The sequence below is a fragment of the Aspergillus japonicus genome (genome assembly GCF_003184785.1).
Source record: "Aspergillus japonicus CBS 114.51 unplaced genomic scaffold BO86scaffold_73, whole genome shotgun sequence".
Classification (NCBI taxonomy): Eukaryota; Fungi; Ascomycota; class Eurotiomycetes; order Eurotiales; family Aspergillaceae; genus Aspergillus; species Aspergillus japonicus.
Window position 1 is genome coordinate 109,499 of NW_020291710.1, and position 23,954 is coordinate 133,452.

Here is a 23,954-nt window from a genome sequence, read left to right on the forward strand (position 1 = left end):
CCTGCTGCTGGCCTTTTTTGCTTGCCATTGCGTCAAGCTCTTTATGCAGAGAAGACGGGATCTACTGAACAGATCATCAGCTGGCTACCAGGTGAGAAAAGTAAGTGTAGTAAGATTGAGAAGAGGAAGCAGGTGATCAGGGAAAGCTAAGTCGGGGATGGAGAGGGAGTGCGGGGAGAGAAGTATCACTGGCACGTGGATGTATGTATGAAGGTATGTACAGTATGTACAGTATGTACAGTAGTAGGTCATAAGTAGTAACTAACTTAAGCTAACTACCGTAGTAACTAGTAATCCGCCAGATTGGAGCAGATGATGTACAGTACAATAATCTGCTCTTGTCTTGCTTGCACGAAGAGGCTGCAAGCTCTCCAAAGTTACATCGTCAATCCAGAGTAGCATCACCTACTACAAGACGATAATAGTGGTTGGAGGACTGCTGAGCTTTGTTTTGTCATGGCCGCCACTCAGTCAGTCATGGTATTGCGGTTACCGCAGGTCACTCAGTTACCAGAGGCATGTATTCCGTACAGTATTTTACATATACTTTACATGTATCATATGGTTACTTACCTACCATACAATCAATCTTACCCGCCTCAGTTCAACCTCCTCCGCTCCTACTTTCCTCTCTCCTCCTCTCTCTCTCTTCTTTCTCCTTCATCTACACCTCCCTCCACTGTCCCTTCTCTTGTTCGATAAATCTTCTTCATTCCATCACCCCCCCCCTCACTTTCCTTTTCTGACACTGGACTTTTGAGCCCGGTAGCAGTCCGCACTGCCTGACTCGATAATATTTCCGGTTGAGTCTCGTTTGAACCAATTCCAGTTCACCAAGCCGGTGTTGGCTATCTCTAGAAATTACATTACCATTCCTCTCACGCTTTCCGCTTCCCAGCATCGTCAACCCAGTCACTTCGCGATTATGGCTGAACCTGAGGATGTTGAGGAAGACCTCTTCGCCGATTTGTAGGGCGCTCCCGTCAATTATCCCAGTTGAAGACATCATCTGACGCTCGGTATCCGCAATTCTAGGTACGATGCCGATGACACTACGGCTCACACGACGTCTGTTGTAGAGCCTCAACAGGTTTCAGACCCCATCACCGCCGCTCCACCGGTTCCCGCGACTGAACCGCATACGCAATATGCGGATCAGCACCATGGTGATGTTGAAGTGGGCGGATCCTATCAATATTCCCACCAGTCTGGCAATCATGTGGGAGGAGAAAATGGAGGCGCTGGCTTTCCGAACGCCTTGGCAACTCCAGTGGGCGACTCCGAACCTCAGGGGACCGGAATCAAAGAAGACGGGTGAGTATTATTTTCAATCGAAGACCCCTACATCGTGTTTTATTCGTATCATGCACTCTTCGTTGCGCTTGTGACTTTGGTGGCCACGGTCCCAAAATTGCTTCTCATCCCCTTTCCTCATTTCTCGTCTTATCCCTGGTCATCAAGAGGGGATTTGTCAGTGTCTGAATGTTGCCACTGCGTGGGCCTCATTTACCAAGCGAGACATGAGCGATTCCTGTACACTATTCATCGGACCCCCATCCAGCCCCAACAATGGTTCGTGAAAGTCGATTGAGTTTCGGGGTCTTGGTGCTGTGTGCGAAAGGGTCAGGTTCTATCATCTCGGTCAAGGATATCTCCTGCTTTGGGTCGATCGTGGTTTCTGGATGGAAAAGACATCTCGGCCTTGAACAAAAAATTTGATATTAAGAGGATATTCTCGCTGGCGATGTTGAATTTCGTCTAGTACTCACCCCCACGTTACGAGGCTCGTGTGAAAGATCTATCGGCGATACGGCAACGATATAAGACTCAGGAAGACAGTGCTCGGGTCCCTAGCTTTTGAGGCCGTGCTACAAGCGATTATAGTACACCCGATACTATATAGCTTCATGTCGATATATCATGATAGAGCACAGCAAGGAATGAGACCTTGACTGTCTAGTTTGGGAGGTTCTCGAACAGATTACCTAGCTTCGGACTTGATTAGACAGACAGGCAAAAGATTCTTTGGCCAAGCAGACAGACAGACAGACAAGCATACAGACAGATAAGAAGGGAAAGAAAATGGACTTAATCCATCCGCCTCACATGCTCCAACCTGTGGTGACACCTGCCACATACCTTTTCGATGCTGGAAACCGCGTTTGGTCTTCATCTCACTGGATTGTTGTAAACCAGTGTTGCTTCCTGACTAGGAGACATAATGACTGTCTTGGACAAGGAGATCCCTGGCAATGTATTGGTGGCCCAGACCGACCCGCGATGTTGGTCTCAACGCCCTTCTGGGTTCAGTCGATGCTTCTGTCATAGTGACAGAGAGGCAGCAAAAATATATTGGCTCGTGTCCAATGACAAGCCGTGCACCGGCCAACACTCAGACCTATACAGCAAGCATCGCTTGATCCAGTCCCTTCACAGCATCCAGAATCATCGAGCTGCAACGAATGGAGCAGATCATACTACCCCGTCCCTCGCAGCAGCCAATGGTCCATCGCTGGGGCTGTCATCTCCTTTGTCATTTTTCTGGATATTCTTGTTGCTGTCATGTTTCAATAATTCATTCGGAGTTGAATTGCGCTCCCTTTCCCAAATGTTCTTCATAGCGTTTACAGTTTGAGAGATTGCAATACAGCGTTTGCTAATCGTGTCATGGCCAGGAAAATGTTCATTGGTGGCTTGAACTGGGAGACTACGGATCGTATGTACCTCCCTATGGCTGGCTGCGGCTGCTCCTCTTCGCCCATAAGTTATCTGACAAGTTCGATTAGAGTCCCTGAAAGATTACTTCTCTCAGTTTGGAGAGGTACAAGAATGCACTGTGATGCGAGATAGTGCTACGGGTCGCTCCAGAGGATTTGGATTTTTGACATTCAGAGACCCGAAAACTGTCAATACCGTCATGGTTAAGGAACACTATTTGGATGGCAAGATTGTAAGAGCCTCCGTCACACATTCCTCCCCGTACTGGGTATAAAGTTCGTGAACAGCTGACCATGATGTGGCAGATCGATCCCAAGCGTGCAATCCCGCGTGACGAACAGGAAAAGACCAGTAAAATATTTGTTGGTGGCGTGAGCCAAGAGGCAAATGAACATGACTTCAGAGATTTCTTCACCCAATTTGGGCGTGTGATTGATGCCACCCTGATGATTGACAAGGATACTGGTCGTCCCCGTGGCTTCGGATTCGTGACCTTTGACAGTGAAGCGGCAGTCGAAGCGGCTCTCTCTCGTCCTCTGGAAATCCTCGGGAAGCCGATTGAGGTGAAGAAAGCCCAACCAAGAGGAAATCTACGCGATGAGGAAGACCGCCGATTCCGCCGTGGCAGGGAGGGTTTCCGTGACGGTGGCGCAATGGGAAGCGATGGTTCGCAACCACAAGCCGGTGCCCAAGGCCAAGGCAGCATGGCTGGTGGACTCACCCCCCAGATGATGGCCCAGTATTGGCAGAGGATGCAGCAGTACTTTGCCCTGATGCAACAGCAGATGGCCGTTGCTGCGGCTCAAGGTCAAGGCATGGGCGGGATGGGAATGGGCGGGATGAACCCAGCCATGATGCAACAGATGCAGCAAATGAAACAGATGCAGCAAATGCAGATGGGTAACAATCAAGCACCACAAGAGAGTCTTAGCCCTCCGTCGCAGAGCGCAACGCCCCAAACAATGGCACCGAACATGATGAATCCCGCCATGATGCAGCAGATGCAGCAGATGCAGCAGATGCAGAATCAAGGTCAAGGCAGCAGTTCCGGAAGCATGGCCGGTCAGATGGGAGGTGGGGGCAATGGAATGAACATGGCCGCAGCCAACGCCAATGGGAATTACTCGAACCATCGCGGTGGACCCGGCTACAATGCTCAGGAGCAAATCGCCTTTGAGCAGCAAAAGTACGAGCAGCAACAGGCACGCCGAGCCATGGAAAACCGGGCTTTCTCTCCCTACCAACAAGGTGGGCCAACTTCTTGGGAAGGTATGTATGATGAAGTACCTCAGCCGAACATCCCGACCGGGCCCCAGGCCATGACCCGCGCGGGGAGCATGGGACGCGGTATGTCTTCCTATTTTGCTATCCCCAGGTCCTTCCTGCCTGTCATTCGCCTTGTCTGCCCGGATATGCTAACACCGAAACATGAAGGCCCGACTCCGCAACCTCAAAGTGCTGCGCCAGCCAATGCTCCAACCGGCCCGAAGAATGCCGGCAAGCCAGGCGCTAACTATCGCGGTGGAGGCCGTGGAGGTCACCGGGGCTTCCACCCTTACTCGCGCGGTTGAGGACATGGTTTTTTTCCCCCTTCGGTCCTTCTGCTTTTCCTTTCCACACGCTTGTACATGTGCGCTCAGTCTCCAATGCTACCTCCCCCTTGAGATCTTCATCAATCAGTGAGATTCCTTGGTGGTGCCCTTCCACCATTTGATCTATTCTTCGCGACGTGAAAGACCTTCCAGCTCTCTCGCTGGCCACCAATCCAGAATGGCATGATCCTCCAGCAGCAATAGTGACCTTTGATACTACAAAACCCTTGAAATATGCATGGCCACGCCCGATTATTGTTGCCTATCTTTCTTCTTCCCCCCACCCCTTTTGTTTTGACCGTTCGTACTGCATCTCTTACACTCTTCCTCTCATTGTTCATTTCTCTCGCGGCGTGTGCGTGCGAACTAATCCAAATTGTGCATGGCATCTGGCATGGATTGCTATGGTCTTTATTCTGTTCTCAATTCTGTCTTGCTATCGCTTTTGTAACAAAAACCTGGGTTTATGCGGTGGAACGAATCTTCTGTGCGTACCTAAATATTGCGTAGCCAATCTGGTAGCATGAGAGCATCAGTCTCAATATCGGAATAGCAGAAAAGAGCCAGGCTCAGCTTGGTGGCAATTTACATGGAAAGAAGGCAATTCGGAGTATGTGCTTAGGGTCCGTGCTTGCGAAAGGCATGACTATTAAGACCGACATCTTGGATACGGTCCAAATAACAGATAGTGATGGTGGATGGAGCTAAACAGCGAGGATACCAGAAGCAAGTGCAAACCACAAAAGTACGCTAAATTTGTTGGAAACTGACAAAAAAAAGTCTATGTCCAAGAAAGAGTTCCACCCCGGGAAAAAAGAATATAACAACAAATCGTAAGTCCCAATTTATCCCAAATGGAGTATCAATAAGCGAACCCATAGCCGGGGGTAGTGGCATGGTGCCTCTCAGGAGCATCATGACTGTCACGGCTCCGCCGACTCTCACGGCTTACAGCACGATCGTGTTGCTCTTCAAGGTTATAACCAGACCCAACTAATCGATCCAGACTCCCAGTGGGACTCTGCCGCCCTTTGTGATCGAACTGGTCACGGTATGGCTCGTAGGGACCGGTGAAATTGAATTTGCTCATCTCGGCGTAATCTTTACGAGGAGGGTTGTCCATCAGGAGAGACTCGCGGGCGTCCAAGGGGGTCAGATCATCCATGTCGCGATTCATCTTGTCTGTAAGAGCAGATGAGACGATTAGCATATACCCTTGTAATTAGGCCCAATATTCGAAATTGTTGCGACTTACCGGCCTCTCGTCTCCGCTTCGCATGAGGATTCTCGCGACAGCAGAGGAGAATCGCGTTGACACAGATTAGAATGGCCAAGATGCCGGTGAAGCCAGCCTGGACCGCGATGAGAACAATTCCGGTGACCGTCTTGGTTGTCTCTGATAGGCCGAGCTCATCCACAAATACCAAAACAAGAACAACCGACAGAATGCGTACTACCTGCACACTGGTGTTGATCCATTGGCTCGATTTCACAACGTATGGGCGATTCCACAATAGCATGACCAACATAAGCGCTTCAACGATAAGCTGACCCGCACTTTGCGCCAGCCCATGGCCATTACCTGCCGCGATAATGCACCCCTTAGCGAACATGTATACAATCGCGGGTACGAAAATCCACCAATAATCCTTCTTGTAATTGTCGTAGAAAAGACTGTACTTGCGCCAGGTTTCGCTATCATCGTACAAGCGAGATGCGTCGCCTTCAGACTTTCTGAACTTCCGTGCCAGATAAGCAATCCGAAGGCCGAAGAACAGGAGCACGGCTGTGAACACAACCAGAGCAACGGCAGCCAGAATTTTTGCGGCCCAGGAATCTCCGCTGCTAAGTTGGTAGACACACCAGATGACCCAGATCCCATATAGAATCAAGATCAAATTGGTGATTGTCCGCCCGAGGAGACCCCAATAGTCCTTGCGAAAGTTGGAGAGCTTCTGAGGGAAAGACCCATACAAAGCCCATACTTCAAGGATGACTTTAAGGAGCAAAATCCCCACAGTGATGGCGGCAATGAGGATGGCGAAGATAAGCAGCACAGTCATAAAGGTATTCCCCTGCGGCACAGTCAATTGCTCTGCATATGCCTCGATTCCCGATACCATATGTTGCAATCCACTGCTACTGCTGGTACTGTTGGTGGTAGTGGAGTTTGACGTCGTGAGATCGCGGGCGACGAGGTTAGCAGCACCAACAGTCCAGTCAAGGGCACGCTTCGACTTGCTCGAATTTGACGTGGAGCCGCTTGAATACACCAGGGTGGCGTTTAGGAGATATTCGTAGCTGTTTTCGGTCAGATTTCCACCTGTTACCCGACGGAAGCTATCAATGGACTCCTGCATCTGGCCCCACGGGATCAGGCCTGTGCTGAAGGCAAAATTCTTGGAAAAGCTGCGGTAGACCGTAGGATAATTGACGCTAAGCATACCGTTAGTTGCCATGGTGTGAAACCAGGTCATAACATCGCCGAAAGATGGGCTGGATGATGAAGCTCCAGGGTGACCAGCAGCACCTAGAGCGGACAACCCGCTCACGGCTAGAGCCGCCCCCGCTACGCCAGCAGCAGCATAAGAGACACCTGCAATCTGCATCGTCTTGCCGTTACTTAACTCGGTTTGGATGCAGGCCAGCTCGTCATCGTTGTTATCCTTCGACAGCAACTCAAGCTTCACTTGGCCATCCAGATCTGGAATAGCGAATGCGATGGAGGGGATTTGACTGGCAATGGAATCAGGAACCTGCATCTGTCCCTGGGCTGTAAAGCTGCCGGCCGGCACGGGGCACAGGGCTGCCGTGTAATACTCGGTGCCACAGGGATCGAATGTTTTCGAGTAGAGTTGATTGCCGTACGCATAGATCGTAATGGAGCCAGTAACATTCTGTTCTTTCGCGTTGGTACCGCCGACGTTATAAACGAGTTCATTGGTTGATTTGGTGTACGTGACATCAAGATTATTGACTTCAATGGCCGAGTCCGTCAGGCATGTTGACAAACCTTTAGTGCTCAATGTATCCGCAGCGAGCGTCTGGGAAGCCCACAAGCCCAAGGTAGTGAGCGTGAAATATGAAACGAGAGTGGTCCGCATTTTGGTTGACAAATAGCACAATTTGTCGGATTCCGGAATTCAAAGTGTTAACATCAAGAACCTCTAGTTCTTGCGCTAAGATGGTGGTGATATTGGTAAAGCCAGTCGAGGCGGCGACCATTAGAATAAGATATGTACCGAAGCCGTAATTCGGTCAAATCGCACAGCGACTTGATATGAACGGGGTCCCCGAGGGGTCAACAGGATCAACCTGGACAGAACGGAAGGACAGCAACAAGGACTGAAGATCGGGTCGGCGATGAATGGTGGGATAGGAGTCGTATGACTGAATGAACAGCGAGGCAGTGTCCAAGATCCCACAGTTACTAGACCACCTTTTCTCTTGTAGGTCCAGCGCTTATGGGATACGTTCACTCGGATGATGATAAAGGCCGTGTTAGCTTGCTAGAGAGATCTCGCAGCACCTCACAGGAGCACTAGCTGAGGTCGGATCAAAACTTGCTTGATTCTTCCGAGGCAGCAGGTGAGAAAGAGTGGTGGACAATGGATGGAGCAAGAGCGAGAGCGAGAGCAAGAGCAAGACAAAGCAAAAGAATGTCTAAAGGGAACTGATTGTCGTCAATGACCAAAGCGAAAGCAGACAAAGCGGATTGCAGGATAGGGAGAAATAAAAAGTGTGCAAAAGAGGGAGGAGACGTATAGACTAGCGATAATGACTGTGTGGATTGGAAGGTGGGTAAGGGTAAGAAAGATGGAGACAAGCAAGCAAACGGTAAAGGGGAGAGAGAGAGGGAGAAGAGGAGGGGGAAGAAAGGAAGAGTAGGAAGAGAGAGAGAGAGAGAGAGAGAGAGAGAGAGAGAGAGAGTACGAACAACTCCCCTAGCCAACTCACTGATAATAATTTACAGTTCGACAAGACTACTACTGTACACTAGGCTCACTAACTGGAACCTACTACTGAAGACTCAGAACACTCAGAACACTGGGCAGAGCAATTATCCTTCCATTGTTAGTCTCTTACACCGAGATTGGCATGACTGGATATTGAAGCGCCCGAGCGGGCGGAGCGGGATGAGCCACTAAAGCCTGATTAGTATTAGCCAGGGGCTGCAAAGATGAAACATGGGCTACTGATAGGCTGATGGCAGCCGCCCCCCCACTGCACTGAATCAAGATTAGTCATACTTCACTCCTGGTTTGTCGGTTCACGTAATTTAGGTACGGAGTACTCCGTACAGTACAAACACTCGAGAGGTCGTCTTGATTTGAAGTTCATATTGCCAGCCAGAGAGTAGCAATGAAACCCTGTAGAATATTTGCAAAAGAGTATTCACTGTTTAGTATTTACAGAATAATACTGAGTAACTTAGTTTACTGAAGATTAACTTTCTTAATATTGCTAAATATAAATTCATTCACAACCCCCCTCCCCCTTCTTCTCCTTCTCTCTTGCTTCTTGCTTTTATCGCGATACCAACCACGGTTCTTGGTTGGTGTCAGTGACGGGTCGGGAACGGGCCCAATTGTTTTCTACCCATTGCTGGCAATTGGTGCCTATCCCAGTCTAGACTCTGGACTCTTTCCAGACCACTCCTCCCAATTATTATTAGCGTAATTGTTGATTGAGGCACGGATAGGTGATGAAACATCATCAATATACTGGGGTCTATCAATTCAATATGCAACTCTTCACCAGTAGAAGAACAGTACTTTCTGCCTGTATTAACTTAGCCCCAAGAGATGGCATAAAGCATAAAGGGGGCAGAGAAAAAAAAAAAAAAGGGGGGGTGGGGAGGGGGAATCACTTAACCACCTGACAGAGTGGCACTCATAACTGAATACTGTACATACTTACTCACCTTAGACTACCTCAAGTACTGCTGTACTGAGTCGAAAGACAACCTGAATCATTCAGCCAGCCAAATGAACCCACCAACCAACCAACAACCAACCTCTCTCACTTTTCTGGGACAAACAAAGAAACAAATTGAAAGCTTCCAGGCTGCCGCCCAGCCCCACCGTCCTGAATCGCCCCAGAGTCCCGGACAATGAGCCAAACGTAGACAGCCAGACTTGGGCCACACCCGTCTGCCACGCCACGCATTTCGGCGGCAACTTGGAAACCTCCGCAGGAAACAATTTTTAATTACCTACTTATGTAGTACCCTCAGTAGTGACGACTTGTTATTTTGTACCAGACAAGGACTCAGGCAGATCAGGCAAAAAGCACAAACTCTTCTCTATGGCTTTACAAACCGATCAATCGCGGATCCGATCGATCCTGTATCAATGCTATCCGAGTATTCCACCGCCATCGACTATCATGATTTTGGTCTAGCTCTAAAGCTTCGCTCAAGAGATAGAACCAGGTGGGCCACTATGTCCTTCTGGGGGCTCATAGAGTGAAGCTTAGCCTTTCGGGGGAGGGAGAGAGGAGGAGAAGGAGGGGGGCCGAAGACAGTTGGGGCCCCCTTTCATCATCTCTATGACACGAGCGAGCAAATCAAACCACGCCCGTGTCAATCTTACGGGTACTTCTCATTGCTGCGACGGACAGGATTTCATAATAGTTCAACACAAAGAAAGCTCATTCTTCTCCGGGCAATAATTTGGAACTTCAACATTGACAGAAACAGGTGCATCCACGTGGGTAGGGCTAAATACGAGAATCCTTATCCATATCATAGATCATATCTGAGCCCCGAGTCATACAGGTTCCTGTCCACTTGAAGGTCAAAAAAGGTTTCACATACTCTGCTTGGCCAGCTAAATTATACCCCAGCGCAATGGCCCAAGATTCGCTAGAAATCCATCAATCTTTAAATCAACAATTTTGTCTAAGAAATCCAAGTTATGAATAATCTCTATCTTGGTGGGCCCTCGATCAGGGAGTAGTATACTCAATTCCAAGGACTCGGACGGGAACATCTCCATTCACCCCGTCACTCGCTACAATCTAGGCTGAGATATTGTTTGGATCAAAGGACTGGACGAATGATCGCACCATCGAGATTCAATAAAATTCTGGAGTAGAGATCTATTTAGAGCATGCAGCTGTCCTATGTGCTGATGAGGTCCTATTTTGCATACAAGCTTATAACTTAAATTGGTAGCGGAAATTCTAAAGGAACCGTCCAATTTCTCGGATGTCGTCCTTTGCCGCTATATTCCAGCACCAGTCACTGGCCTTTCTTGTCTGATCTGACCCTAGGATGGGGATGCACTGGCCGGTGAATTTCTCCATCAGTTGACTGTCGGTCATCGGCGCATCGAGACTGCCAACGGCATGGTCCACATGCCGTACAATAGTATCATCGCCCGCTCCAAGCTCGGCCACAATCTGACATTCGTCCGTGCGAATATTTTCCGCCACTGTAGCAATAATCCTCTCGCGCATCCGGATTGTTTCGGGATCGGTTACAACTGCGTCCTCGTATTGCGCTGGCGTTACCTTGCCATATATCAGAGCGACTGCCCCGCCATGATAAACGCTGAATTTTGCCTGCAGCCCATCAACGGGTTGAGTTTTGCCGGTCAATTCTAACACCAATGGATGAACAGTGACTCGGATCTTGTTCACAGCTTCTAGCGGTATTCCTCGTCTGCGCAACTCGTCATGCAGCCAGATGCAACCATCGATGACCGGATGTTTGACAATACCACACGGGAAGGGCTTGAAAGTGTTTTTCTCGAGTTCCCATAGATTTCCTACTTTCAAACTGGCTATCTGTTCTTCAAGCCTATTATCATGGCTGGTGACCTGTACCCAGCCTCGCTTGGCCTCCAAGGCCTGCACGGAGCTGGTATACCCGTCTGATGCCAGTATAGCGGCCAAAAGTCCGTTCTGGGCTGCCCGACCCGGATGGAAGGATTTGGTATGCGAGCCAAACATTTCGCGAAGGCCAGTTACTTGAGTGGCAGCAATGCCAATTGCATGGGCTGTCTTCTCTTGGGAGAGGTTCAGGAGCCGCGACACCGCTACGGCTGCCCCAATGGATCCCGTGGACCCAGTAATATGCCTGATCAGACGACCTGTTAGTTGACTTACTACTTAGGACTTATCAGGCCCGCACTCACCAGCCCACGTCGTAGTGGCTCGGCCAGACTGCTAGGCCAATCTTGCACTCGATTTCAATCCCGGCAGCAAGGGCAGTGAGAAATTCAGCGCCCGATACTGGTCGATCGAGTGACTGGGCGATGCTCAGAAGGGCAGCCGCCACAGGCCCCGTCGGATGAATGATGGTTTCTAGATGCGTGTCATCATAATCATGGACGTGCGAGGCGATACCATTGATCAATGCTGCATGCTGCGCATCCACCTGAAGTCCCCCGGAGCCTAGTAAGGTCGAAGTCGGGGCGCCAAAGAAGCGGGAAAGGGAGTTGCGTGCGATGGAAACAGCGGGGTGATTGCTACCTCCAACCGCGCAACCCACCCAATTGTAAAAACTTCGAGCGGCTGCATTGAGGACACCAGGAGGGAGTGAGGAGGGAGTGAGGGAGGTGGCCCAATGCGCAGCATGCAATGTAGCCATTGTGCACGGAAGGCGAAGTGTACAGAGGAAAAATTGGCGGGAGGGACGAGGTGGTTGAAGAGTGGTGCGGATATCAATAAAGTACCGAATATAGATGACCCACTGGCTGATCTTATTTGCTCATTTCTTACTTTTATCATTACTACTAAGTACTACGCCATGTGATGTGCCCTGCCCCTCTCTCAATGTAAAATCAATGGTTTCGTAGCAAAGGCTCATTTCCGTCCTGATTTCTCCTGCATCTCACGCATAGCAGCTCGAGCACTTCGACTGCCCCCTAACTTCGGCCCTCGGGGAGCTTCGGTCTTGGTAGATTTCGTATTTCTTGCTCGCGCCACCCGACGACGGGACTGAATGGCATCGAGGAAATCTTTTCGAAATTGCTCTGCCACCCTGTCGTCGGCGGCTTGGCCATCTGCGTCCCCTGCACCATCTTCCTCGCCCTCTAATTGGCCATCATAGACGTCCACTAAGACAGAGTAAGAACTCAAATTCAGAAGATTTCACACTAAGAGATGAAAACTCACATTTACTCTCTCGTAGAATTTCTTCCACCAGTCGATCTCGTTCAACGTCCTCGCTGGTTCGTCGTTTCCGGTTGCGCCACGGTCTCTGCTCCTTCCCTAAAGGCGTCACCTTGGAGCCGGTCTCTGTCGCAAGCGCCAGGTCATTATCGTTTCCAGCGAGCTTTCTGGTAGCCGCTTCAGTCCGAGCGATGTTTTGCAATTTAGTCTCCTGGCCAAGGTCAATTTCGTGTAGTTTTCCCAGCGAGGCCGGTTCACGTTGTGGTAGGTCAGCCATCGACGGGGCAGCTGTCGCTGTGGTTGTCGAGGCCGAGCTGTCGCGAACATCCTCAGCTGACGCGCTGCCTCGATAACGCTTGGCCATTTCGGATTCTATATAAGCCATCCTTATCTCGTTAGCCAACATTGCAAACCGGTAATAATCATGGGCAGATGAAATAGGAAGGGTACGTTCGTACATATGCTTGTCAACGTCCACCGTCTGCCCTGTATGCGCTGTGAACCGATCACACATCGCTTGCAATCTCTCACTCTCCATACTCTCGGTCGTCGTGCATGTCATATTTTTTTGATTATCGCCGTTCGACGTTGTCCGCGAGGCGGTTGAGAATTCAATTCCCCCTTTGCGAGCCCGTTGTAACCGCCGAAGGCGAGCAGCATCTAAACTATGGCTCGTATCCAACCCGTCCGACTGAGGCAGAGATGATAGTCCGTCTGATGGCTGGCCAAAGTCCTCCGCGGTGGTTCCTTGCGCATTCTCTACGCTGTCCCCCAGTCGTCGTCGCAGGAACTTTCTCTTCTTCACTGGGCGGAAGAGAGAAGCCGGATTAATCTCAGTATCCATAGCCGCATAAAAAAGATATGACCAGTTCCAGGATTGTTGGTATACCAGGACAAGGAAGAAAGGACGTATATATGATATTGGAGACAACGACGATGATGTTGGTGGTGGGTGATGGTGGAGTTGATGGCGATTTGCGCTGGCGGGTAACTTACCAGCTGCGGCGCCGGGGGCAAGCGCGGCGATTATTCATTCCTTCAATGCAATCACCATTCATTTCCCGCCAGCCGTGCGATACATTCGTTCCCCCTCCATCAAAAGCCTCTCGGCCTCCAGAAGTAGTTGGCTTGTCTATGATCTCTTTCTAGCTACCTTCTTTCCTTTCTTTTCTTCTTGTCACATGCATTGAACTGAGCCTATTTCGCTCGAGCTACCGTTACACCCACCTCTTCACCCGAACAAGCTGTGCCCTTCCTTGACCTTCGGCCATGAACCCATCCATTCCACCCTCAACAGCCGAATATGGCGGAGGTATGTTGTAAATTACGGCTGCAAAATGCTAAGAGACTGGCTTTTGCACCAATGATGACCGAGCAGAAGCGAACTAGCTGGCTGACCACGGCATGTGTACAGATGAGGTTTCTGCGATCGTGCTTGACCCGGGCTATTCCACAACACGCGCTGGATTCGCTGGTGAGGATACACCGAAATCATTAATTCCGACGTATTACGGCAAATATACCTACGATTGTCAGGAAAAGTTGATATTCGGGGATGATGTCTTCGTCACCCCCCGTCCTGGTCTTTCAGTCCACAACCCCATGGGTCGGGACGGGATAGTAGAAGACTGGGACATGGCCGAGAAAGTATGGGAATATTCCTTCACCTCGCGCCTCACAGGACCCAGACCTGGAAATCCCTTGCAGAACGGATTGAATGATACTCCAGACAACGAGCTGCCTACGGAGATGGAGGGTGTGGAAACTGAGGAAAAGCCTCTCGCGGACAGCCCGTTGTTGATGTCGGAACCTGGTTGGAACCCCACAAAGGCTCGCGAGAAGACCATCGAGATTGCCATGGAAAAATGGGGTACCCCAGCCTTCTATTTAGCGAGGAATGGCGTTCTAGCAGCGTAAGTCATCAACCGCCAACATCTACCGCGAACTAAGATGTTGACTTGACTTCCCATTTCTAGCTTCGCGGCCGGCAAAGCCTCTGCATTGGTTATCGACATCGGTGCTTCCAATATATCTATCACTCCGGTTCATGATGGGATGATTCTGAAGCGAGGAGTTCAGCATTCTCCTCTTGGAGGAGAATATATCTCGTCGCAGCTCCGCGCTCTCTTCAAGACGAATACACCGCAACCGATCACCATAACACCCCATTATCTCATTTCCTCCAAAGTTGCTGTGGATGCCGGACAGCCTCCACAAGCCAAGTACAAGACCTTTTCACCGGAGAAGGCTCCACATGATACCTATCGTACTTTACTTGAGGAGCGCACGCTGTGTGAATTTAAGGAATGCGTGGTCCAGGTCTGGCCCGGGCCCAATAAGCTTTCTGGAACGGGTCCAAATGGGGTTTTGAACGAAGACCTTGCCAAAACCAGTCCCGGGCGGCCTTTCGAGTTTCCTGACGGCTATAATCAGGTCTTTGGTGTTGATCGTTATCGAGTCGTCGAGTCGCTCTTTGATGCCAAGGCCGCGATTCCGGACCCTGAATCGGTGTTCCCACCAGCCACACAGGCGCAGACCGTGCCCGAGTTGATCAAGAATGCACTAAATGGCGTCGATGTGGACGTTCGCCCACACCTATTGGCGAATGTTGTTGTGACAGGCGCCTCAAGCTTGCTCTACGGTTTCACAGACCGCCTGAACCAAGAGTTAATGCAGATGTACCCAGGGCCGCGCGTGCGTATTTCAGCCCCAGGAAACACCGCAGAACGAAAATTTGGCTCTTGGATCGGTGGAAGTATCCTGGCCAGTCTTGGAACTTTCCACCAGCTATGGATCTCGAAGAAAGAGTTCGAGGAGCATGGCCCTAACATCGTTGAGAAGCGGTGTAAGTAAGATTGTCCGCCTGTCATCCCTATATTATCTGTCTTCAGGTTTACAAGAGGTTGGAAGGTCATTGTTGCGGTACATTCTACGAATTGGTCTTGTTCCTTATTTTGCGACGAAGCTCTGGGAAGTACCGTATAACTCGAAATTCTTCTTTCGTTGATTTCATCACGTTGATTTCATCAATCGGCTATTGGTTGCTATGGTTGTGTACCAAGTTAAAAGACCTTCGCCGCGTAAGCACAGGAGGTGTAAGATATTTAAAACTAAAATGTCCCCATCATAAATCTTCAACGTTGTAACGAAGGCTGTATTCATGACAGGCCTCAATCTCGGCATACTCGGCGTATCACGCCGCACCTTGACGGCCGCTGACTTCGGTCAGTTCATTCTGAAAAGAAGCAATCTTCCTGAACTTCGTTCGATCTCCGGTTGAGACACCACGGGGAAATATGTTCATTGTTGCGCAGCTGGAGATCGATGCAAGTCCGCCTTTTGTGCCTCTGGCCCCAGTATCGAAGGGAGGGCTGTAATCGCTGGTTGCAAGGGTTCTTTTTGCTTTCTGAGACTCTCGTTGGTGGTACCCCTGATCTTGAGCGCCTTCATCTCTTGAGGCAGGCTTGTCTGGGCGGGGAACAAGTGGAAGCGAGGCGCTGTATTGGGTTTTGGCTTGAGTGAGTAGGTGTTAAGCGTTTCCGAGTCCTTTTTCGGAAGCCATGCCATGTCTTCGGCGGAGGCTGGTTCGTGAATGTCGGGATGTGCTTCGTGCGCCGCACCGTTGTTCTTGGACGATGCGATTTGAAATTTGCTCCACGGTCCGTCCTTCTTAAGCTCGGAACTATTCTCAACAGTAGCCTCTTTCTCATTGCGTGCTGCAGTCTCCCAAGCATCTTGCACGCGGTCGGACCTGAAGAAATGCAGCAATTGGGCTTTCATCATCTCCCGCCTCAATGATACGTGTGGCATAGGGGGCTGTTCGGCTGGGGCCGGTGCTAGTTCTCCTTCACGCTTCCGGCTTTTATGCAAGAATTTGAGGTGATCCAGAGAAATACTCCGCGCCCTTGACGCCTTGGATGGCGCTGTGGATGGTCGCTGGACTGACTGGTCTTGAGGTTCTGTCGGCTTGGACTTGAATTTCGAGAGCGTGACTACATTGCGCCGAATGCTGGGGACGAATACTTTGGAGGCCTTTCTGTCCGTCACTTCACCGACGGACGTTGCTCGGTCCATCATCTGGAAAGCGCTTTCTTCCGTGCTTCTTCCGGCCGCTCTCAAGTTTGGAACACTTTTCTGCATCAACCTTCGACGTTCATTCGGCCACACAGTAGGCGCTGATTGTGGGAGGTCTGGTACACGAGGAAGAGGCTTGGATGATATGGGAGAACAGGTTCCGACACTTAAGTCCTTCTCAGAGACGCGTTCTTTGAGCGATCGTCCTCGCAAAAGCCGGTTAGAGCGCTGTGCGAAGGAGACCTGTGTTTGTGTTAAGACTCAACTTCTCGGGCGTCAAGGTACATTTCAATACTGACCACGGACTTTCGACTTGCCACACCGACACGCCGCTGCATTTCAGTTATAGCCAAGCCGAGTTGACCAAGTGCATATTGGAGGGCCACGCCTTTGCGCTGGAGCTCTGAAAATGCATTTTTCCAGCCCTCTGCGTTTGATAGCATGGCATTGTAGATCGCTACCATCCTACCCGGCATTGGGCCATTCTCGTTCGCCGATTTGAAAAGGTACCTCCATAGGGCACCGATCGCTTCCCGTCCCTTTTTTATGTCCTTCAAGGCGTCTTGAACTGCGATTGTGAATCTTGTGATTGCATGTTCAATCCTCTCGTTATAGTCGGTGATGGAGAGACGAAAGCTACGATCCCCCAGCATCTCATCGAAAACATCTAGGTTCTCCAGAGGTAGACTAAGGTACTGTATGCGTGTGCGCACATCAAGCTGTATGATGGAAAAATCCTCCGCAGTTCTCCCCAGGAATCCATCCACTTCGTCCACATGGGACTGAAGAATTCTCAAAACTTCCACATCTGACTTGGCCAACCCTCTAACAAGGAGATGAACACCAAAAGACATCTGCGCGGTAAGCTTCCAGAGTGGATGATACCTGCCACACTTCAGCATGCCATGTCACTGAAAAGCGTTTGTGGCGACTGTGACTCAACAACTTACCGTTCATCGGCTCTTTGGCGCCATTTACGACCACAGAGTCGCTCATATTGGGGAGTCTCAAGGAGATCTCGGCGCCTAGTTTGAGCGTCAAGCTCAACTGAGTCCCATTGTGCTGTATGGCGGGTCTCCGCAATCGACTCTTCAAAGGGACCCTGCAATTCGGGGATTGGGTGCAACGAAAATTGGCCGGTATGCCTTTGGCCGGATGCGATGCAGCCTCCTCGTCCCGGAGAAGGGGCGCCAGCACCTGAGGCGGCCTGATTTCCTCGCTTTGCGACCACGCCGGCCATAAAGATTCGCACACTTGTCTAGTTGCACAGGCCGATCCACAAGTTGGATTTCGCTCCAAACCATCCATATACGTTTCGCGGTAGGAAGGATTGTAGCGATTGTGGGGAGAACCATTTGCTCTACAGATTGAAGTTCAGGTGAGATGTGTAGGCTATACCCCATCCGACAGTGCAGCCAGATTGGAGGAACCCATTGCAATTCAAGCCGTAGAACAGCTTGGCGCTGAAATCTGCACAACGACCGGAAGGGCAGACAGGCGTTGGAAGGATGGCAAGAAGTGGCGCTCCGAAGATCAGTAAGTAAACGACGAACACAGAAGCAGGCGGGGATTTTGGTGAGAGAACCTGTTTGCCATGAACGGGCTTTTCGGCACCCTGATGGAGGGTTGGATAGCAGAGAGAGCTGTCTTGTCGTTTGCGAGGCTCTTTGCAGCCAGAGCAATAATAGACTGGTAGATTGGGCTGAAGGTGTTATCTCATACAAATTGATAGATAATTTTCGTCACTGGCTGGAACAAGTGTTTCATTGACTGAGATTTTGACGATCCAGAATCCTTGGGGATCCAAATCGCACAAGTCACTGAAGTGTGCAGAAGTAGTAAAAGGGAGAGAAGGATCCGAGGAGAAGGTGGTGGAGTGGCTCCTCAATTCATCAATCAAAGAAAGAAGAATAACAAAGGTAACTCAAAAGGACAACTTGGAACAGTCACTCACTTCTGAAATTACTTTACATGCGAAAGGCCGAGTGGACAAATCTGCCGACAGTTCCTCCAATCATCTCTTTCTTAGTCTACCGTATTCTTCTTCTCCAGGCTCTAGTGTGTAAAGGCGAAAAGGGGCGCGGGATGAGGTCTAGACTTGAGACTCACGGACACAGACCATGTGGTAAGTTATTGATTCACTACTATGATTCCAACACCCAGACCTGCAATCATGAGATGTGTGCATGCATACCATGCATATACTTCCTGAGTTGGCACGGCTGCTACCGGATCCCAGTCTTCACCATCGGTTGCCAATTGTCACCTATGGAACGCAATCCTAGGGATGTTGGTACAGTACAAGCTGCGTCCTTATCACTGAAACGGCACTAGTGCTCGGTCTTCCACACTGATGACGATCGGCAATTCGCTAACGAGAATACTTCTGCATGTTGAAAGGCGTGCCTGGTTAGTGGATAAGTGGGTTTTATAATGCCAAGCCTGGAACCCCGAGAACAACAGCCTTTTCACGCAGTCATTTTTAATGGACTGTGATCGCCGAGTCAATGCTCTGTTGCCGCGCAGTGTCATGCTTCTGGCTGTTCCGGGCTTAGAAAAACAGGATCCAAAAAATTAGTGGGAAGAGAAAGGTCGAGGAACTCTCCGAATAAGAAGTCTATGTCAGCGAATCGGCCGCACTCATGATCGGAGCTGCTGGTATTTTGTACCCCCAAAGCATTGGGCGTTGGCTGCGCTTGTGTGTACATTGGCAACAAGATATCCGTATGTATGCCTTGCCCAGCGTTAGAGGAAGATGGCAACAAGACTGGCATGGTCTCTTCTGAAAACCGCGGAGTGCAGACGCTCGGATGGTCTAAGGGTTGCTCATTTTCATGATCGTGCAGCTGGTATTTAGGATTCCCAACGTCGATCTGATGAAGTGCCTTTCGTCCCAGTCGGGCCATCGCCTCTGCGGTAGACCAATAGGCACTTATTCTCTCGAGCAGGACACAGCAGGCTTCTAGGCCGGCCCTGGCTCGATCGAGGTGAGTAATGAGTTTGCTTGAGCGAAATTGCTGGTACGAAACACCCATAGATAGCGTTAAGGCATAAGGAATAATGGGCAGCGGTGGTAACCCTCCGGAGCATTCCGTGGCCACAATGGAATGAATACGGACTGCGGCAAGACCCTGACGAACATACGAAGGTTTCGAAAAATCTGCAGGATGAGATAACCTGTATCTGCAAGCAAGGATGCAAACAGCATGGTAATACAGCTCTAGAAAACCTTTGCTACTATTAGCGATCGCCCATAAGAACGGCTTCTATCTGCCCATATGATCACTCAGTGATGTGGTATTTGATCTGAACAAAACATACCTAAAGTGGCAAAATCCAAGTCGGAACACCGATCTCCGGTGATGCTCTCGAACGTGGGGAAATCTGCTTCCCATCCAACCGTGTGATCCGAAGCTGGTCTGTAGAACGAGATCACCATTGAGAGTTAATCTGAGATTGCAACACATATGTCGAAAGCCGATTTTGTCGCAAAATGATCAACCCGAGGTTTTGCAATTCCGATGTCACGTTCAGACATAAGAACGGGGCGGCCGCCTAAGCAGGCATGCATTCTGTCCAAAGTCCATAAGCACCAAAAGAGACTTGATAGAGAATCTTCCGATCTCCGACCAGGACGATGAAGATGAAGGCCCACTGTCTGAGCCTGGTGAACCGCCTGGCAAAGATGCATTGAGGCCAATTCGGCACCTTCATAGCCTTCGTAGTGCAGAGACATGAGCGCCAAAATACGGATGCGGGTGATCCTGTCGGCTTCCAAGCCGACATTCATGGCAACCACAAGTTCACCGTATATCTCAGAGCAGAATTGATGGGACGTCATAACCTGACCTTCTTCACATAGGCGTAGATAAGGTTCAGCTGCGCGATCTTTTGCTGCTACGAGACATACTGCACGTTCTAGAAACACAGATATCAAATCTCCGGCGTGAGGTGAAAGCAAAGAATCTGGGTCGACAAGGGGCAATATATGATTGAGTTTAGTGAAATAGATGGATAGAAGATGATTCCGCGTCGAACTGGGCAAGCGCTCACAGGTCTTGAATGCAAATTCAGACTGCTGGTGTAATAAAGAAGCAACCAATTGCGATCCGAGGCCGTGGTGGCTGGGAGCATCATGGGCCCGAGTAGATTCAGAGTGAGATATATGCTCTTCACGAGTTTGAACAATAGGAGAACTGACCCAGAGGCCAATTCGGTCTCGCAGCTGGATTCCGTTGGCGAAGTCTAGTTTCTCGCGTATTGCGGCTTCTGGGTTCAAATCTCCGACAAAGCGTTCTGTGCGTGAGCTCTTGTGGATGATCGGAGTGGTAGATGTTGTCCGGGCCGTTGTTACCGTTGTAGATGAATTGGTATCAAGAAGCGATTGCCTCAGGAACCGTGCCTTCACGGCGTTGATTGCTTTGCAGGTTAACAACATCCTCTGTGGCAAGATGACGGCATCGTTTCTATATGGGATCATGAGCACATATATTTATAGCTCAGCATATGCTTTCGTCATGGCGAGTGAGTTGTATGAGGTCAGGAGGGATCTATCACACCTTTTTCCTCTGACAGTGGGCACATGCTCTCAATGCCCTACTGCGTCGTCTACCTTGCGGTATATCGGCGAGCCAGACAAGTCCCATATCTTGTTGACTTGGTTAGTTATCCTGTAAGACACATATGAAACATAACCTACCGAAGGTATAGCTTATCTCGGTGGGATATGACCGGTACGCAAGGCGTGAAATGGGTGTTAAACATACCCGCCGCGCCTATGTCGAGAGTATAAAGAGACTTAGCCGATACAAACCCTCAGACTATACTAGATTCTCTCTGTACGACCTTGTCTGCAAATGTTGACACCCAAAGCTTCATCGGATTCCTGCTGTGGGAGGAGGGGGAACCTGCAGACATTACTGTGTAAATGTTGTTAACGCCAAGTTGTTAGCCTAGGTTGTCGTTTGACATGTATGTACAGTACTATACTACAAGAATGAGCGGGGGGCCCTTTGGCCCTCCCTACGCGATCTGTAGTGCTGGGTTCGAGGTAAGTCGCCGGCCCCAGTCTACGGCATGGGGCTTCGGCGACAGTAGAATGGCTGCGGCAGAATAGGACGGTAAAAAAGTGTTAAAAACAGAACCTGCCAAGTGGAAGTATTCTTTAAATACTATACCGTACTATACCGTACTATACCGTACTCAGTAGTGGTATCAAAATCGACTACTGTAATTTATGGGATGTTATATACAATACAGGACAAATCCAAAGTCGGTACAGTACTGTACTATATAGTGAATTATTTGTAACGTCATATGTTAGGATAACTATTAGCTAAATTTACAGTACTATACCTTCTATGGACAGGACTATAGGCAGGGGATCGTTATTAACACTAATGGTAAGTTCAACGTCAACTATGTCAAACCTTCGTAAGGTCAAGCCGGAAAGCTTGATTTTATTCACAATATAGATCTAGAAGTACAGTTTCCGTAGTATCATGAGCAAAGAAAAAATATTAAAAACAGGAGAACAAATATCAATGTAGACCTTTAAAACCCCCTAATCAGAAGAGTAATAAAGGGTATCTTATGAAGAAAAAGAACTACTCATTCTAGTAGCAGTGCTTTGAGCTAAGACGTTTCTAATAGATGAATTCTCCAAGGATAGGTAATACTCAAGTTAATTGAAATAGATATAGTATACCTATTACAGGACCTACCACTTTGCCTACCGGTATAAGAATGCCAGTGGTGCTGAAATTACTACTACTGCATTCAAAGGTCAGTCAGCCCGGGCTGGTGTTCCATTTCCGAGGACGCGTGAAACTCGCGCGCGACCACGACGCGTGCTTCGGAACTGTCGTTAGTTATGCTCTGTCTGCAGCTGATCATGAAAGTCTCACAATTACTTCATTACTGTCATTATTTCTGCCCCCGCCAATCCGCTCGCCCCGTTTGATGCGTCAGAGCTGGTGAATTCACAAGGTCTAGGTCCCTGTGAGCTCCGTTGTGTCTCGTTTCATTCCTCCTATCTGAGTCTCCTTGCCATTGCCGTCGACCATTGGTCATTCACCCTCCTACCACATACTATCTTAAAAGTCTGCTCGCTGTTTGTGAACACGCAAACCCAATTGCAATATGGCCAGTCAGGCGGGCACGAAACGAGATGCGGATCATCTCAAGAACCCAGCCGCAGATCGAAAGAAGTCCAGGGTCAACGGTAGCATAACTTCTTTCTTCAGTGTTCCCAAGCCCTCAGTCTTGGTTGAAACTATGCCATCGATCAGGCCCCCGTCCAACTTTGATAAGCAGAAATGGGTGGCTTCATTAAACCCCGAGCAGAGAGAACTCCTTCAACTTGAGATTGATACTTTAGATGAGAGTTGGTTGGCACAACTCAAGGACGAGGTATTGAAGCCGGAATTCCTAGCTCTGAAGCGCTTTCTGCAGAAGGAAAAGCGATCGGGAGCTAAGATTTTCCCCCCAGAAGAGGAAATCTACTCTTGGTGTGTTTTAAGCCTCAAATGTCAAATAGAATTTAACGGCTAATACAGCTTTAGGTCCCGCCACACCCCTCTACACAAAGTCAAAGCAGTAGTGATCGGGCAGGATCCCTATCACAATCATAACCAAGCTCACGGTTTGGCTTTTTCCGTCCGCCCGCCAACCCCAGCTCCCCCATCCCTCGTCAATATTTACACGGGGATCAAGAATGACTACCCTTGTTTCCAGCGACCACCGAATAAAGGCGGACTTCTGACTCCTTGGGCTGAACGGGGAGTACTTCTTCTCAACACATGCTTGACGGTCCGCGCACATCAAGCTGCCAGTCACTCGAACAAAGGTTGGGAACAATTCACTCAGAAAGTCATCGACTTGGTGGCTCGAGTTCGTACTCATGGCGTTGTGTTCCTGGCATGGGGGACGCCGGCCGGGAAACGGGTGACAGGCATCAATAGAGAGAAGCACTGCGTCTTGCAATCAGTTCATCCAAGTCCGTTAAGCGCATCTAGAGGCTTTGTGAGTCAGAATTTCGGCCATACAGGCGCAGAATACCATGCTGATTACTCTTGCGGCTACAGTTCACCAACCAACATTTCAAGAAATGCAACGATTGGCTATCCGATCGTTATGGCCCAGAAGAGATAATCGACTGGAGTCTAAGCTCCAAGAATAAGACAAATAAGCCTCTCACCAATATTCAACGCCCTGCTACAAATGAGGCAAACAATCATGAAGACCCAGCGGTGAAATTATCCAATGCTCATTACGAGCAAGTATTTCATCATGATTCGGAAACACCCATCCCTAACGAAAAGGCCGATGAGTTCGATGAGGATTTAGATGCATTGGAAGTACTGGCGGCAGCAGACTCGATCACTTGAGCGTCAGGGAGAACGTCGCATCCTATAACTCATGCTCTATTGGCCCGAATACCTTTGGGTA

At 49.6% G+C, this 23,954-nt stretch overlaps 9 protein-coding genes across 9 annotated transcripts; 4 read left to right on the forward strand and 5 right to left on the reverse strand.

The window, feature by feature from the left end:
• The first annotated feature begins 836 nt into the window (after window positions 1-836).
• Window positions 837-1,770, forward strand: BO86DRAFT_220964 (uncharacterized protein). The gene is made up of 2 exons (XM_025666915.1): window positions 837-969; window positions 1,036-1,770. Exons 1-2 carry the CDS (start codon window positions 926-928, stop codon window positions 1,316-1,318), a joined length of 327 nt encoding a protein of 108 aa, XP_025523367.1. The 5' UTR covers window positions 837-925; the 3' UTR covers window positions 1,319-1,770.
• A 909-nt stretch (window positions 1,771-2,679) lies between these two features.
• Window positions 2,680-4,289, forward strand: BO86DRAFT_323181 (heterogeneous nuclear ribonucleoprotein HRP1; the record flags this gene model as incomplete). The annotated part of the gene is made up of 4 exons (XM_025668420.1): window positions 2,680-2,716; window positions 2,787-2,950; window positions 3,024-4,065; window positions 4,153-4,289. 4 exons carry the CDS (start codon window positions 2,680-2,682, stop codon window positions 4,287-4,289), a joined length of 1,380 nt encoding a protein of 459 aa, XP_025523368.1.
• An 883-nt stretch (window positions 4,290-5,172) lies between these two features.
• BO86DRAFT_323039 (transient receptor potential ion channel family protein) lies at window positions 5,173-7,414 on the reverse strand (the record flags this gene model as incomplete). The annotated part of the gene is made up of 2 exons (XM_025668416.1): window positions 5,173-5,492; window positions 5,566-7,414. The coding sequence occupies 2 exons, from the start codon at window positions 7,412-7,414 to the stop codon at window positions 5,173-5,175; spliced, it is 2,169 nt and encodes a 722-aa protein (XP_025523369.1).
• Window positions 7,415-10,496: 3,082 nt separating this feature from the next.
• Window positions 10,497-11,907, reverse strand: BO86DRAFT_403702 (MmgE/PrpD family protein; the record flags this gene model as incomplete). The annotated part of the gene is made up of 2 exons (XM_025673955.1): window positions 10,497-11,394; window positions 11,453-11,907. 2 exons carry the CDS (start codon window positions 11,905-11,907, stop codon window positions 10,497-10,499), a joined length of 1,353 nt encoding a protein of 450 aa, XP_025523370.1.
• A 215-nt stretch (window positions 11,908-12,122) lies between these two features.
• On the reverse strand, window positions 12,123-13,275 carry BO86DRAFT_403703 (telomere length and silencing 1 family protein; the record flags this gene model as incomplete). Its single annotated transcript, XM_025673956.1, has 2 exons — window positions 12,123-12,376; window positions 12,435-13,275. 2 exons carry the CDS (start codon window positions 13,273-13,275, stop codon window positions 12,123-12,125), a joined length of 1,095 nt encoding a protein of 364 aa, XP_025523371.1.
• Window positions 13,276-13,285: 10 nt separating this feature from the next.
• On the forward strand, window positions 13,286-15,508 carry BO86DRAFT_221173 (actin family protein). The gene is made up of 3 exons (XM_025666917.1): window positions 13,286-13,743; window positions 13,846-14,344; window positions 14,408-15,508. Exons 1-3 carry the CDS (start codon window positions 13,701-13,703, stop codon window positions 15,282-15,284), a joined length of 1,419 nt encoding a protein of 472 aa, XP_025523372.1. The 5' UTR covers window positions 13,286-13,700; the 3' UTR covers window positions 15,285-15,508.
• Window positions 15,508-17,501, reverse strand: BO86DRAFT_221160 (uncharacterized protein). The gene is made up of 2 exons (XM_025666916.1): window positions 16,805-17,501; window positions 15,508-16,748 (listed from the first exon to the last, which is right to left on the reverse strand). Exons 1-2 carry the CDS (start codon window positions 17,405-17,407, stop codon window positions 15,732-15,734), a joined length of 1,620 nt encoding a protein of 539 aa, XP_025523373.1. The 5' UTR covers window positions 17,408-17,501; the 3' UTR covers window positions 15,508-15,731.
• A 1,047-nt stretch (window positions 17,502-18,548) lies between these two features.
• BO86DRAFT_451003 (transcription factor domain-containing protein) lies at window positions 18,549-21,312 on the reverse strand. The gene is made up of 6 exons (XM_025676836.1): window positions 21,205-21,312; window positions 21,065-21,153; window positions 20,939-20,971; window positions 19,971-20,907; window positions 19,827-19,919; window positions 18,549-19,734 (listed from the first exon to the last, which is right to left on the reverse strand). Exons 2-6 carry the CDS (start codon window positions 21,149-21,151, stop codon window positions 19,034-19,036), a joined length of 1,851 nt encoding a protein of 616 aa, XP_025523374.1. The 5' UTR covers window positions 21,152-21,153; window positions 21,205-21,312; the 3' UTR covers window positions 18,549-19,033.
• Window positions 21,313-22,565: 1,253 nt separating this feature from the next.
• BO86DRAFT_221258 (uracil-DNA glycosylase) lies at window positions 22,566-23,929 on the forward strand. Its single transcript, XM_025666918.1, has 3 exons — window positions 22,566-23,014; window positions 23,069-23,528; window positions 23,591-23,929. Exons 1-3 carry the CDS (start codon window positions 22,647-22,649, stop codon window positions 23,891-23,893), a joined length of 1,131 nt encoding a protein of 376 aa, XP_025523375.1. The 5' UTR covers window positions 22,566-22,646; the 3' UTR covers window positions 23,894-23,929.
• The last annotated feature ends 25 nt before the right edge of the window (window positions 23,930-23,954 follow it).